Genomic DNA, 16,411 nt, shown 5'->3' with positions numbered 1-16,411 from the left:
CTTTATGGCATCCAGAGCCATGTTCTTTCTGAGTAACTGTCGCTGCTAGTGTGCTCCCGCGCTGATACACTTGGGCTGGTACCCCTGACCGCTTACTATGGATCAGGGTGCTGTGGATGGATCCCCCCTGGACTATCACACTGACCAGGGCTGCAGAGTAGCAGGCAGAGCGGTGGTAGTAGGAGCTGGGTCCAAACCTTAGAACATCCAGAAATGGATTCGATTTTGGGTCTAATCTGTAGGTTACAGGATTACAGCAATAGAAGTTGTCAAGCAGGGTCTTGAAGCAAAGAGTGATATTTATTTCACACAAGTGTCCTGACAAGGACAGTTCCACTGATTAAAGGTATCAGTGGTTAGGTCAGATGGAACATCAGAATGATACATTTCAGTTTAGAAGGGCTCCCTTTTTATACAGTTTTAGACAGCCTCACAGGCTATTTTTAGAATCAGGATGCAATTTGTTTACCCAAACATGGATTTACATGCATTGCAAAGCTAACAATATTTATGCCTATCTGTGATATCCTAAAACCTTGCTGTGATTTCCTGCATCTTATTTTTGGACACAGTGGACATCTGACAGCAAATCTACTTACCTCCCTTAAGGGGTATTGGACACTCACATCAAAAGGTCTAATCAACATGAGATTAGTATGGGTGCTTTCTTCCAACAGTTGCAGAATACACATTTCCTCCAAAGAAAAGAATTCCCCAAGAAAAGTTGCAAACCCCAAACAAGGCATTTTCTTACAGCAAAATACACAAAAAACTTTCTAAGCAAAGGCTTATTGTATCAGATATATACATCAGAAATAATGCATTTCCTCCATCAAGGTTAAAACAGAAAAAAAAAATCTTCTACCTGGTCTCTTAAATAAAGATTTCCTATATCAAAATATACACAATATCAAAAATAAGTGCAATGAAAATTACATAAATAAGCGCCCTGCGCTATTTCCTTTAAATAAATTTATACCATAAGTTATCTATGAGTGATCCAGTCTCATATATATCTACTATATAAATGCCTAGTGGCGTGAGTGGGAAAAAAAACAAACAAGCTGCAGCGCCACCTGCTGGGCAGTTATACACTGACCTATATATTTCTTGAAGGAGAAGTGACAGTTGTGAGTGGTTGGTGGTTGCCGGGGGTGACAGTGGGGAGTTTTTAACACCTTAAGTAGCTTGATTGGGGGGGAAGAGAGAGAGAGGAGAGAGATACATTTGAAGTTTGCAGGCTAGGAGATAGCCTATAGAATGAGGGAGATCGTTCCAGAGAAGGGGGTCAGCACAAGAGAAATCTTGAATGCGGGAGTGAGGTGTGGTAAACAGATGGGAGGAGAGGAGGTGGCCGTTGGCTGACCATAGAAGGTGAGGGGGAGTATGAATGGAGAGGAGGTTGGAGACGTAAGGAGCAGTGGAGTTGCAGAGGGCTTTGTAGGTGAGGAGTTTGAAGAGGATTCTGTAACAGTCGGAGGGGAGCCAGTGCAGTGCTTTACAGAGAGAGGAAGATTAGTCTCAATGAAGCATGGACTGAAGAGGAGCGCTCTTTATTTTGGAGAATACTGGTCCAATCACACACAAGCACTTTCAGCGTGCTGTATTAGCTGTATTACGTGTTTTGGTAGCAAAATGCTTTTGTGTGCCAGGGAAAGGGGCACTTATGGAACACAACTATTTACTAGCAGAAAACCTGTGGCATTCACATCCCATTTGTGTCCTAGCCATGAATTCTCCTGTTGGGTTTATTGCTGTAGAATACCCAGAAACACACCTCCATGTTTTACTAAGATAAGATACTGATCCGCTTAACCAACGTTTATACCTATCCCCCGTTATTATCCTACCTCCCAAAACAAAAGTTGGCATCTCTAACCCTCTCTGTAGTTTGCAGTCTCTATTTTCTCTTTATATTTATTGTAACTTATGTTGTTCTCATAATCTTACGCGTTGCTGGTAACTTCTCCTGTCCATAGTGGCTGCATCCTTCTTACTGCGTCAGCCATCTGCTCTGCTCTCAGTGTGTATATATATATATATATATATATATATATATATATATATATGTATGTAACAGCAGATATAATAAATAATGGCGCTCAGACACCAAATAAGTGAGTAGAAAACAATATAGTCCAATAGAAATAAACACTTGATTCATAAAAGAGGCAGCTTCCTCCCAAATATCGGATGGTACTCCGATCAATAGATCATCAATATATACAAAGGTAGGAGGAATAGTGGCACCATATAGAGCAGTGTTAGCTGGTATAAATCACCCAGACAGTCAGTAAGTGCTGTAGTATAACGGAAATGCAGACTTCAATATATGTCTAGCTGGTAAGATCAATATCGTCCAGTTTTCAATAGATTCCAACCATATACCCAAATCGAGACCGAGAAAAGCAAAAGAAAGAATGTCAAAGGCACCCGTGAAATATAATAAAAAGTAATAGGTGGCAGCGTACCAAACATGTATAAATAAACAGCTTCTCTGTATCTGGAATGCCTGAACGTGGCCTCCAATCAGCCTAGTAGGTCAGGAGCAGATGTATAGATAGCTTGTGTGGATATAACTGGATCACCGGTCACAGCTCACAAACTCCACTCAGCCCATGTATTATAAGAGGAAAGAGCCATATAGTGTAGTGTTTATATACAAATAATTTATTCAGCATATAAAAAATGCACACTCACAATGTATATAAAGTTTAAAAGGTTATCTGTTATCCTGGGATAAAGGGAATACTGCTTAACAGTGTAGATCTCTGGATATTTCATGAGGTAAACACCAATGGGCTCCACACAGAAGTTCTCAAAGATCAGGAAGACAGTATAGCCTCAAATGTTCCAGAAGTGGGTGATAATGAACAGCCTCAACGTGTTTCGTTCAGTTTAAACTTCACCAGGAGGGATATATATTTGCACTCATAGCGGTCGGCCTCTTATAGATGGCAGGAGTTGCAGGGACATTAGTGCTATGTATACTGTACTAGAGCGTTTATGTAGTAAATGCTTACAGATAGCGGTTATTACATTTGCAAAATACACCATAGGGTCTATCCCCAAACTCTAAGAAAGTGCTGTGTTTTCCTTTTAATGAATGAATGAAAGAAGCCTCATTATTTTTGACCATGATGGTCAAGTGTTTTCATGGAAAGGTCACATCTATGTTTGCAGGCTTTTAAACATGTCACCACAAAAAGCTAATTACGCCTTTGTCATGCAATGTCTGTCTGCATACCCTTGACTGGAATGAAATGGAGGATATTACATTATCCATTAAGTGCCAACAGGTCAAGATTTTCTTACATCTATTCTCCACTAAGTTTTTCTGTTACAAACCACCAGGCCTGCTGACAAAGTAAATTACATTTATCCAAAGCATAGGAGACCTTCTTTCTGTGGATATCTAATGTTACCTATCATTAACAGAAATGCATGTATTGACTTTAACACCCTTTACATTTGAACCCTCCATTCATATATTTTTAGGATGTGAATTTACCTCATAGCAGTTTTTCCACAATACATGTTTTTGCTTTTGGTCTTTACCTGTCACGTAAAGAAATATAAAAGTTCAGTTACCATAGAGAATTATACAAGACCTATGTGTACTATTTGGTCAGCATGAAAAATAAGCGGTACCCACATGTAACCCCCAAAGCTCTCAGAAAGCACTTGGGGGTATATTTACTAAACTGCCGGTTTGAAAAAGTGAAGATGTTGCCTATAGCAACCAATCAGATTCTAGTTATCATTCATTTAGTACATTCTATAAAATGACAGCTAGAATCTGATTGGTTGCTATAGGCAACATCTCCACTTTGTCAAAACTGCAGTTTAGTAACTATACCCCTTAGTAATTTTCTCATTTCTTCCCCCCTAACCTGTATTATATTGCTTTAAAAGTACTGCAATCCGGGACTGTTAAGTAATTAGCCCCCCTCCATTGTGGGGACAGGACCACTCACTATGGGAGTCATAAAATGACTACAGCAAAGCCAAAGTGCAGCTAGGATCAATCACTGCCCATTACTGAGTATCTCATTAGTGTCAGCCCTCAGCACATAGGACACACTGTGCAACTAGGGGAATACTCACAATATTCACATTACTGCCATGTAACCTGCTGACACCTCCATGGGTCCTGTCTATAAGACTCTTTCTGGGATTAACTGACGCCTGAAATCACCTCACAGGGAACCTGCCAGAGAACCGGCCTCCCCTCTGTACCACGTGACTGCAGCGGTCACATGACCCGCTGACGTCACCAGTAATATCCGTAGGATACACAGGAACATTGAGAGCAGCGTCTTCCCTCTGTACCACGTGACGGCAGCGGTCACATGACCCGGTGACGTCACCAGTACTATCCGTAGGATACACAGGAACATTGAGAGCAGCGTCTTCCCTCTGTACCACGTGACGGCAGCGGTCACATGACCCGGTGACGTCACCAGTACTATCCGTAGGATACACAGGAACATTGAGAGCAGCGTCTTCCCTCTGTACCACGTGACTACAGTGGTCACATGACCGGGTGACCAGAAGCTCCTTTTGGTGAAGGGGATCTAACAATTACCCAGCAATGAAGTAAGAGAGATAAGTTGTATTATCCATTTATTATTGTACATTCATCTATATATCACATTATATCCATCTACTGTCTGTCCCATATATACAGCTCATTATATCCATCTATTGCCTGTCCTATATATACAGCTCATTATATCCATCTACTGCCTGTCCTATATATACAGCTCATTATATCCATCTACTGCCTGTCCTATATATACAGCTCATTATATCCATCTACTGTCTGTCCTATATATACAGCTCATTATATCCATCTATTGCCTGTCCTATATATACAGCTCTTTATATCCATCTACTGTCTGTCCTATATATACAGCTCAATATATCCATCTACTGTCTGTCCCCTACATACAGCTCAATATATCCATCTATTGCCTGTCCTATATATACAGCTCATTATATCCATCTACTGTCTGTCCTATATATACAGCTCATTATATCCATCTACTGCCTGTCCTATATATACAGCTCATTATATCCATCTACTGTCTGTCCTATATATACAGCTCATTATATCCATCTATTGTCTGTCTTATATATACAGCTCATTATATCCCTCTACTGTCTGTCCTATATATACAGCTCATTATATCCCTCTACTGTCTGCCCTATATATACAGCTCATTATATCCATCTATTGCGTGTCCTATATATACAGCTCATTATATCCATCTACTGTCTGTCCTATATATACAGCTCATTATATCCATCTACTGCCTGTCCCCTACATACAGCTCAATATATCCATCTACTGCCTGTCCTATATATACAGCTCATTATAGCCACTGTATGCCCCCACATACGTTCACTGAACCCCAGTTTTCAGTCACAATCACTGCTGGGTTTTAGGGTGCATGTGACTGCTACCACAGTGCTGGGACATATCAGGAACCTGGTTACTCTGCATGTGAAATTTGGAGGATTTGCCATGATGGTTGTATTCAGGAGCTGACCCTAAGATCTCTCTCCCACCAGACTGAATATAGACGGGCTGCTAGTATACTTCCCCTATGAGTTCATATATCCAGAACAATTCTCTTATATGTTGGAGCTGAAAAGGACTCTGGATGCCAAGGTCTGTGTTTATATGAAGTATGATGACGGTGGCTGGTACGTTGATGTGATGTACGATAAGGGTGGCTGGTACGTTGATGTGATGTACGATGACGGTGGCTGGTACGTTGATGGGATGTACGATGACGGTGGTTGGTACGTTGATGTGATGTACGATGACGGTGGCTGGTACGTTGATGTGATGTACGTTGATGTGATGTACGATGACGGTGGCTGGTACGTTGATGGGATGTACGATGACGGTGGTTGGTACGTTGATGTGATGTACGATGACGGTGGTTGGTACGTTGATGTGATGTACGATGACGGTGGTTGGTACGTTGATGTGATGTACGATGACGGTGGTTGGTACGTTGATGTGATGTACGATGACGGTGGCTGGTACGTTGATGTGATGTATGATGACGGTGGCTGGTACGTTGATGTGATGTACGATGACGGTGGCTGGTACGTTGATGTGATGTACGATGACGGTGGCTGGTACGTTGATGTGATGTACGATAAGGGTGGCTGGTACGTTGATGTGATGTACGATGATGGTGGTTGGTACGTTGATGTGATGTACGATGAGGGTGGTTGGTACGTTGATGTGATGTACGATGAGGGTGGTTGGTACGTTGATGGGATGTACGATGAGGGTGGTTGGTACGTTGATGGGATGTACGATGACGGTGGTTGGTACGTTGATGTGATGTACGATGACGGTGGCTGGTACGTTGATGTGATGTACGATGACGGTGGTTGGTACGTTGATGTGATGTACGATGACTGTGGCTGGTACGTTGATGTGATGTACGATGACGGTGGCTGGTACGTTGATGTGATGTACGATGACGGTGGCTGGTACGTTGATGTGATGTACGATAAGGGTGGCTGGTACGTTGATGTGATGTACGATGATGGCGGTTGGTACGTTGATGGGATGTACGATGACGGTGGTTGGTACGTTGATGTGATGTACGATGACGGTGGTTGGTACGTTGATGTGATGTACGATGACGGTGGTTGGTACGTTGATGTGATGTACGATGACGGTGGTTGGTACGTTGATGTGATGTATGATGACGGTGGCTGGTACGTTGATGTGATGTACGGTGACGGTGGCAGGTACGTTAATATTGGCACGAATGCCGGGATTTGAAGATCCGGAACAGGACCTTTTGGGGTTAGCTGGCTTAGTAGACAAGAAGTTGAAGCTGGCAGCCTTGAGGAAGCTCCTGCTCATCTGGGCCTTACTTGGAAGAGTAGAACGGCTTCTGTGGGTACCAGTGTCCTGACATGAAACTTAGAACTTGAGTCTGAACCAGAAAATGCAGGACTGAAATCTGGAGTAGCAAACTCAGGAGTGGAACCGGTCACAGGACACTCAGGACTGAGGCCTAAACACAGGCGCACAGACCTGAACCCGCTACAGGGAACTAAGAGCTAGAATGAACCACAGGAGACTCACAACTGGCACCCAGTGGAGCAACCAGCAGGAGACTGAATCCATATTGAATTGTGTGAGATGGATGCAAGAGGAAGATGCCCTGGACCGGACCAGAGGCACCTGGTACTGCCGACAGGAGATACAGTAGTCAAGAACAGAGCACTTGGTAATGCTGGTAGAAGATACTGCAGACAGGAACAGGATCAGAGCCAGGAGCTCTTCACCCTGACAATGTGCAACCAGCAGTTCTTGGTTTAAATAGGGCACCCTGTGCACTGATTACCATAGGTCAAGTGGGGCACGGATGACCATGAGGGGACACCGTTGGACCAGGTAAGTGGGGCTAAGACACCGATGTGTGACTGTACCCCACCCACTTACGAGTGGCCACCGGACACTTAGGATGAGGTGTATTTGGAAATTTCAGATAGAACTTTTTGACGAATCCCATCAGAGGCTTTGATCCAGGGACTCTTCTCTGGACTGTATCGATCAAATACAGAAGGTGACTGTCTGAAAGGAGAGTCCAGTATGTCCTTGACCTCGTATTCGTCTCTGCGTTCCATCTGCATCTTTGGAGAGCCCAGATTTAGAGTGAAAAAACGGTTAAAACCCAGGGTTTTCAGGAGGGAAATATGTAATGAGTTAGGTACTTTGAGATGGAAACTGGGTTTATGACCCGGATGAGGTTGAATGGCCATATGAAGCGAGGAGCAAACTTCATAGACAGTACTCTGAGACGTAGTTTGGCTGTGGACCCATAACCCGTCTCTTGGCCGCAGGCTTGGGATGGTTCAACGCTTCCTATCTGCTTGGATCTAATAGTATTGAGATGCTTTAACCAGTGAGGCTCCTACCTGATGCCAAAGTTCCTGAGGAATGACACAGGGACAACGGTTACTGGTAGAGGGGTAAATTCTGGATGTAAGCCGTAGACAATGGAAAAAGGGGTTATAGCAGAGGATTTGTGGTAGTGGTTGTTGTGTGCAAATTCGGCCCAGGGGAGCAGGTCTGCCCAGTCCCCCTGGAATTGAAGGTCGACAAAATTATAGCGTGAGATCAATTTGTTAAGACTAGCCGGTATCCCCCAAGCCACTAACTTCCTTAAGGTGGTCAGAGAGGCCTTGCCAGAAGACATCAATGAGAGCCTCCTCATTTCACGATAACTCAGAAGACAAGGTTCTGAACTGCACTACATACTATCCCACTGAGCGAGACCCTTGACGTATTCGTAGAATATCGGATGTGGTGGAGATGTTTTTCTCACTGGCTCATCAAAAATCCTATGGAAGGTAGCCAGAAAGCCGTCTATATCTGACAAAATAGGGTCAGACTTCTCCCCGACTGGAAACGTCCATGCAAAGGCTTGCCCCGTCAGCAACAAGAGGATATATGTCATCTTGGTTCTCCTAGTAGGGAAGCTCCCAGGCTGTAATTCAAAGTGAATTCTGCACTGATTTAAAAACCCTCGGCAGGCCTGTGGTCCCCATCGTACTTGGCCGGTGTAGGATTGGGGAGTCTGGATGGAGGAGATGATGAACCGGACCTCACCTATTCGGATGTCTGATGAGACGGTTGTCAGTTCAGAGACGCTTGAAGGGTGTTCACTTTTGTAGAGAGGTCTTGCAGGAATCTCATGATTTGACCCTGATTAGCTTCTTATCTTGCTGGTAGAAGATACTGCAGTCAGGAGCAGAGCACTTGGTAATACTGATAGAAGATACTGATAGAAGAAACTGCAGTCAGCCCTGCAGTCAGCCCGAAGCCCTTCACCTAATGGATGAGAGGAGTTCTGGCAATGTACAACCAGCAGTTCCTGGTTTAAGTAGGACGCCCTGTGATAGGCTGGCTGAATCATGTGACCGGAGTTGCTAGAGACTAGTTTGTCAGAACAGATCATGTGATTTAATCCAATATGGCCACACCCATGAAACCACAGCATGGAGTGTTTGTTTATAGATAGTGACACAGAACTCAGGCGTGCCATAGGCGGCCAGGTGGGACACAGATTGCTGTAAGGTGACACCGTATGGCCCGGTAAGTGGGGCTAAGACCCCGAGGTGTGACAGTTATGATGTACGATATATGATGAGGGTGTTTGGTATGTTCATATGATGTACAATATACAATGATCAGCCACATTAAAACCTCCTGCCCAATACTGTGCAGGTCCCTCTCGTGCCTCCAAAACATCTCTGACCCATCGAGGCATGGACTTCACAAGGTGTCCTGTGGTATCTGGCACCAAGACGTTGGCAGCAGATCCTTTATGTCCTGTAAGTTGTGAGGTGGAGCTCGGACTTTTGTCCAGCACATCCCACAAATGCTTGATCGGACTGAGATCTGGGGATTTTGGAGGCCAAGTCAACACCTTGATCTCTATCTCATGTTCCTCAAACCATTCCTGAACAATTTTTGCAGCGTTGCAGGGCGCATTATCCGGCTGAAAGAGGCCACTGCCCTTAGGAAATACGTTACCATGAAGGGGTGTACGTGGTCTGTAACAATGTTTAGGTAGGTGAAATGTGTCAAAGTAACATCCACATGCCAGGACCCAAGGTTTCCCAGCAGAACATTGCCCAGAGCATCACACTGCCTCCGCCGGCTGCCTTCTTCCCATAGTGCATCCTGGTGCCATCTCTTCCCCAGGTAAACGACACACACGCACCTGGCCGTCCACATGATGTGAAAGAAAACGTGATTCATCAGACCAGGCCACCTTCTTCCATTGCTCCATGGTCCTGGCTCTCACGTACCCATTGTAGGCACTTTAACAGGTGGACAGGGGTCAGCATGGGCACTCTGACTGGTCTGCAGCTACGCAGGCCCACACGCACCAAGCTGCGATCTCATACCCAGCATTAACTTTTTCAGCAATTTGTGCCACAGTAGCTCTTCCATGGGATTGGACTTCTCTCGCCACGCACATCAAGGAGCCTTGGACGCCCATGACTGTCGCCGGTTCACCGGTTGTCCTTCCTTGGACAACTTTTGGTAGGTACTAACCACCGCATACCAGGACAACCCACAAGACCTGCCGTATTGGAGATGCTCTGACCCAGTCATCTAACTATCACAATTTGCCAGTTGTTAAAGTCGATCAGATACTTACGTTGCCCATTTTTCCTGCTTCCAACACATCAGCTTCAAAACTAACTGTTCACTTGCTGCCTAATATATCCCACCCCTTGTCAGGTGCATTGTAACTAGATAATCATTATTATTCACTTCAATTGTCAGTGGTTTTACTGATGTGGCTCATCAGTGCATGATGAGGATGTTTGATATGATGTACGTTATATGATGAGATTGTTTGTTTGGTATTTTGATATGATGTATGTTATATGATGAGGGTGTTTGGTATGTTGATATGATGTATGTTATATGATGAGGATGTTTGGTATGTTGATATGATGTATGTTATATGATGAGGATGTTTGGTATGTTGATATGATGTATGTTATATGATGAGGGTGTTTGGTATGTTGATATGATGTATGTTATATGATGAGGATGTTTGGTATGTTGATATGATGTATGTTATATGATGAGGGTGTTTGGTATGTTGATATGATGTATGTTATATGATGAGGGTGTTTGGTATGTTGATATGATGTATGTTATATGATGAAATTGTTTGGTATGTTGATATGATGTATGTTATATGATGAGGATGTTTGGTATGTTGATATGATGTATGTTATATAATGAGGATGTTTGGTATGTTGATATGATGTATGTTATATGATGAGGTGTTTGTTATTTTGATATGATGTATGTTATATGATGAGGATGTTTGGTATGTTGATATGATGTATGTTATATGATGAGGATGTTTGGTATGTTGATATGATGTATGTTATATGATGAGGATGTTTGGTATGTTGATATGATGTATGTTATATAATGAGGATGTTTGGTATGTTGATATGATGTATGTTATATGATGAGGGTGTTTGGTATGTTGATATGATGTATGTTATATGATGAGGGTGTTTGATATGTTGATATGATGTATGTTATATGATGAGGGTGTTTGGTATGTTGATATGATGTATGTTATATGATGAGGGTGTTTGGTATGTTGATATGATGTATGTTATATGATGAGGATGAGCTGTCGGTCAGTTATCAGAAGGTCTATATAATACATTGGTCCGATCTGTTTATTAACGTGTCGCAGGGTCATGGCGTGCTGGAAATGCCCTCTGGTACAGGAAAGACCGTCTCATTGCTGTCTCTGATTGTGGCCTATCAGAGGGTGAGTATATGACACTAACTTACTACACATATATACTATTTGTATATTTACTGAGCCCCACTGTGCTGGGGTCACTGTAACCTAGATAGAACTATTGGAGAATACAATGGGATGTAGCTGCATAATGATAGTGTCAGGGGACCCCGACACCTGCTAATAGGGGGTCCTGACTCTAAACTCTGAGATATCAGGTCATATATTCATGTGCCGGGAATCTCTAAACTGGCACTACAAGGCCCAGCCCTCCCTGCCAGGTACTGGTACCATACATTCCTCGCAGACAACAAAAGACACCATGGAAATTGCTCATTCAGTGGCTGACCAATAGTGATGGACTTGTAGTACCTTTTTGGGGTACCTCCAGGTCTAAATTTAAAAACCAGTGAGTATGAGCCAATGGTCCTCTCATCTTAGTAGCAGCAGCGCCGGCTTATCGTATATATCTGTGTGTAACTGAGATATCCGCATTTATCTGTAAATAGGAGCTGGTTTTATGTAGCTGACCGCAGAGCGATTGGGCATTTTTGTGCGTGTTCAACATAGAATTAAACATCCCAATTACCCAAATAAAGTCTCCTGTGGATTACGTCTGAAACTGTCCCGATCAAATGCATAGACGGAGCCTTTTACCATATTACGGGGATCTGTGTCTCTCTGCAGTGAATTCCGATATTTACATTGAACAGAGGAGAATTCCCATTGACCGCACTATTATTGCCCTGTGTTCAGTATGTAATATCACACACTGCTAATGTCTTGTAGACGTACCCTCTGGAAGTGACCAAGCTCATCTACTGCTCCAGGACTGTTCCAGAGATCGAGAAGGTAGGACATTGTTTTCTTGACTAATCACCCTACTAGCGACAATCATTTCATTTACTGCATAGTGATTATCACTATTTATCCATAAGGTGGTAGAGGAACTGAGGAAACTGATCGAGTATATACAAGCTCAGACTGGGGAGACGCTCAATTTTATGGCCTTGGCTTTGAGCTCCAGGCGCAATTTGTGTGTGAACCCAGAGGTAGGTCCTTCATTCTGTGTGGTTGTTGTGTGTAAGCCCAGAGGAGAGTTGTTGTTGTTGGTGCCTACTGTGCTTGAGCCTAGAGGTCGGTCCATCGTTCTTGGTGCCTATTGTGTGTGTGATCCTAGTGGTGGGTCCATCGTTCTTGGTGTCTATTGTGTGTGATCCTAGAGGTGGGTCCATCGTTCTTGGTGTCTATTGTGTGTGTGTTACCAGAGATGGGTCCATCATTCCAGGTGCCAATTGTGTGTGATCCTAGAGGTGGGTCCATCATTGGATGCATCGTTCTTCTACTTATGTGTTATCTGTATCTTGTTCATCAGGTCAGTGCTCTGCGCTTTGGGAAAGAGATAGATGGCCGGTGTCATAGTCTCACGGCGTCCTTTGTGAGGACTCAGAGACAGAGAGACCCCAGCATTCCCTCCTGCCGCTTCTATGAGGTAACCTACCTTCGATCTGGTCAGGGCTGGTTGGAGATGAGGGCTCTGGTCCTGGACAGATTAGTAGATTCACTTCACATTCAGCACAGAGATTTATTGTCCATCTCCCACCAGGAGTTTGATGCTTTTGGCAAAGAAACAACGCTCCCCCCTGGGGTGTACAATCTTGATGACCTCCGGACTTTGGGACGACAACGGAGCTGGTGTCCTTACTACCTCGCCCGCCATGCTGTGAGTATTTATTAGTGGTGATTGTAAAGTTTTGTCTCTTCTCATCTATGGGTGAGAATGTTGTTGTGTACTGTGTGTAGTAAGAGGTCTGTACATTTGTATAACCATTTGTACGTGTATATAATTCTGTTTTGTACAGCTATCTCATTGCAATGTAGTTGTATACAGCTATCACTATCTGCTGGATCCCAAGATCGCGGACCAGGTCTCTCGTGAATTGGCTAAGAAATCTGTTGTTGTCTTTGATGAGGCTCATAACATCGGTAATCCAGCCCTGCTGATATTTATAATGTTTATATCAACAGCTGTTCCTTCTTTCTGTGTGTGACTTCCCAATCTCTCCGTATAGAACGTCTGCATCAAGCTCTCTCTCTCTCTTTGTCTCTGTGTCTCTCTCTTTCTCGCTCTCTCTCTGTTGCGCTCTCTATCCCTCTGTGTAACTTTCCCAATATCTCTGTAGATAATGTCTGCATCAAACTCTCTCTTTCTCTGTGTGTCTCTCTCTCTTTCTCTGTGTGTGTCTCTCTCTCTTTCTCTGTGTGTGTCTCTCTCTCTTTCTCTGTGTGTGTCTCTCTCTCTTTCTCTGTGTGTGTGTGTGTGTGTGTCTCTCTCTCTCTTTCTCTGTGTGTGTGTGTGTGTGTCTCTCTCTCTCTTTCTCTGTGTGTGTGTGTCTCTCTTTGTCTCTCTTTGTCTCTTGCGTGCGCTCTCTTTATTTCTCTCTCTCTCTCGCACTCTCTCTCTTTCTTTGTCTCTGTTTCTCTGTGTCTCTCTCTCTTTCTCTGTGTGTGTCTCTCTCTCTTTCTCTGTGTGTGTGTCTCTCTCTTTCTCTGTGTGTGTCTCTCTCTCTCTCTCTTTCTCTGTGTGTGTGTCTCTCTTTGTCTCTTGCGCGAGCTCTCTATTTCTCTCTCTCTCGCACTCTCTCTCTCTTTCTTTGTCTCTGTTTCTCTGTGTGTCTCTCTCTCTTTCTCTGTGTGTGTGTGTGTGTGTCTCTCTTTGTCTCTTGCGCGCGCTCTCTTTATTTCTCTCTCTCTCGCACTCTCTCTCTCTCTCTCTTTGTCTCTTGCGCACGCTCTCTTTATTTCTCTCTCTCTCTCTCTTTCTTTGTCTCTGTTTCTCTGTGCGTGTCTCTCTCTCTTTCTTTGTCTCTGTTTCTCTGTGCGTGTCTCTCTCTCTTTCTCTGTGTGTGTCTCTCTCTCTTTCTCTCTCTCTCTTTGTCTCTTGCGCGCGCTCTCTTTCTCTCTCGCACTCTCTCTCTTTCTTTTTCTCTGTTTCTCTGTGTGTCTCTCTCTCTTTCTCTCTCTTTGTCTCTTGCGCGCGCGCTCTCTTTATTACTCTCTCTCTCTTTCTTTGTCTCTGTTTCTGTGTCTCTCTCTCTTTCTCTGTGTGTGTCTCTCTCTCTTTCTCTGTGTGTCTCTCTCTCTTTCTCTGTGTGTCTGTCTCTCTTTCTCTGTGTGTGTCTCTCTCTTTCTCTGTGTGTGTCTCTCTCTCTTTCTCTGTGTGTGTCTCTCTCTCTTTCTCTCTCTTTGTCTCTTGCGCGCGCTCTTTTTATTTCTCTCTCTCTCGCACTCTCTCTCTTTCTTTGTCTCTGTTTCTCTGTGTGTCTCTCTCTCTCTCTCTGTGTGTCTCTTTCTCTTTCTCTCTTTGTCTCTTGCGCGCGCTCTTTTTATTTCTCTCTCTCTCTCGCACTCTCTCTCTCTCTCTTTCTTTGTCTCTGTTTCTCTCTGTGACTTTCCCAATCTCTCCGTAGATAACGTCTGCATTGACTCAATGAGTGTCACCATCACACGGAGAACACTCGAGCGATCCCAGAGCAATATTGAGACCCTGAACACTGCAATCCAGAAGTGAGATAAATTGGGGAGTGGAGGTGCTTTCAGTGCTTGTAAGATCTATAGATATATGATGGTATAATGGGATGGGGGGCAGGATACCGCAGGCTCACTGTAGCCCCCAGTTGTAGTCCAGCTTCACATTTCATTAGTTTAATCTTTTCAGCACTGACCACAGTAAATATTTGATAGTTATTACTCAGCGTTAGTGAATAATAACTCAAGAGGCTAAATTATCATTTCAGAATTAAAGATACAGATGAGCAGAGACTGAAACAAGAGTACAGCCGTTTAGTGGAGGGGCTGCGCGAGGCCACGGTTGCCCGTGAGACAGATGTTTACCTGGCGAATCCTGTGTTACCAGATGAGATCCTGCAAGGTGAGACATAATGATATATATTCTTACAATAGGTTATATTCCATCACCTAGGAGGGGAGAGCATTGAAAGCAAACGGACTCTTCCTTTTAAACTTAAATTTGTACTTCTAGAAGTGCCTGGTACCACCTGTACTGAGGGTCATGACTGCCCCAGAAACATGGCACAGGGGTTACTCCACCCTCTATCTGCCCACACCTCTATCCTTGGCCTCCGTCACCAGTGGACTCCCAAGCCTCTTAAGGTGACGATATGATGACTATTGTTGGAGTCCCTGTAGCATTTCGGTTCTGCCGCCGCGGTCTCTGCAGTGGTCCCTGTAGGGAGAGTCATATATTGGCCTAATCTCTCCTCCAATGCCCTGTGGCCAGGGACAACGAGTAGGATGCAGTCAAGGACACCTTGGCTGCCTATTTAGGGAGCGGCTGTAAACATTGGCATCCTTCCATGACTCCTTGCACAAGAGCATGGTAAGGCTTCTGTGAAGACTTCAACTCAGGGTCCACTGAGGATCAGTCTTTGCTGTGGCAAAATAGACTTTTAAAGCTGACCCAGTTGACCTAATACATACTGGACTCCTCATCCTATATGGATTCTGTAAGTCTAGAGATCAGGACTTCAGCCAGTGCTGTAGTAATGTGGAGAGTTCTCTGAGTTAAGTCCTGGGTTATGGTTTCCTTTTCATAAATTACCTGTAGGGCTGGAATTGGAAGAGTTCATCAAGGATCCGAAAGGAGAGAATTGAAACTTCCTTCTGTATAATAGATTGACACGTCCTTAGCTTTCATCTTAAGATTTCCTTTCATCCATTGGGTAGGAAGACCGGCTCCTTGGTCCTCCTGGGCATCACAGAGGGTGAAGGCTGAATCAATGGAGATCAGCAAGTCTTCCTAACTACAAACTGAATAAGGTCTTGTCTACATCTCCTCTACTGGTCTCACTCTGTGTCTGACCCTTGGATGCTCAACATTGATTCCAGAGGGTAAAATGTATTGTTTCCAAATACCTCCAAATTGATTCCCGTTGCTACTGTTCCATGTTGCTTCTAAAGGCCCTCAAGAAGTTTCTTCCACAGGAACATTCAAGATGGAGTTGCTTTGGTCGATGATTCAGTCAGGGAGGTTTGTGTTGTCTTTAGGTACC

General features: G+C 44.0%; 2 protein-coding genes across 3 annotated transcripts in view; one reads left to right on the top strand and one right to left on the bottom strand.

Moving 5' to 3' along the window:
• POLR1G (RNA polymerase I subunit G) overlaps window positions 1–4,255 on the bottom strand; it is a 71,976-nt gene extending 67,721 nt beyond the window's left edge. The window contains exons 1-2 of one of the 2 annotated variants that reach the window (XM_075186161.1): window positions 4,108–4,255; window positions 3,512–3,558 (exon numbers count right to left, since the gene is read on the bottom strand). The gene's annotated coding sequence lies outside the window, so the exon portion shown is untranslated. The remainder of the gene's footprint in view (window positions 1–3,511; window positions 3,559–4,107) is intronic. The other variant, XM_075186160.1, reaches the window with a different exon arrangement.
• A 236-nt stretch (window positions 4,256–4,491) lies between these two features.
• ERCC2 (ERCC excision repair 2, TFIIH core complex helicase subunit) overlaps window positions 4,492–16,411 on the top strand; it is a 21,893-nt gene continuing 9,973 nt past the window's right edge. Inside the window, 10 exon segments of the mRNA XM_075186152.1 lie at window positions 4,492–4,599; window positions 5,578–5,677; window positions 11,289–11,366; window positions 12,129–12,191; window positions 12,278–12,391; window positions 12,715–12,831; window positions 12,946–13,062; window positions 13,202–13,325; window positions 14,810–14,906; window positions 15,137–15,270. Of these exon segments, the coding sequence (XP_075042253.1) occupies window positions 4,595–4,599; window positions 5,578–5,677; window positions 11,289–11,366; window positions 12,129–12,191; window positions 12,278–12,391; window positions 12,715–12,831; window positions 12,946–13,062; window positions 13,202–13,325; window positions 14,810–14,906; window positions 15,137–15,270 (949 nt within the window). The 5' untranslated portion in view covers window positions 4,492–4,594.

This window comes from Mixophyes fleayi, chromosome 9 (assembly GCF_038048845.1).
Source record: "Mixophyes fleayi isolate aMixFle1 chromosome 9, aMixFle1.hap1, whole genome shotgun sequence".
In the NCBI taxonomy this organism is placed as follows: Eukaryota; Metazoa; Chordata; class Amphibia; order Anura; family Limnodynastidae; genus Mixophyes; species Mixophyes fleayi.
Note: the sequence above shows the minus strand (reverse complement) of the source record. Positions and strands in the feature narration are given on the sequence as shown.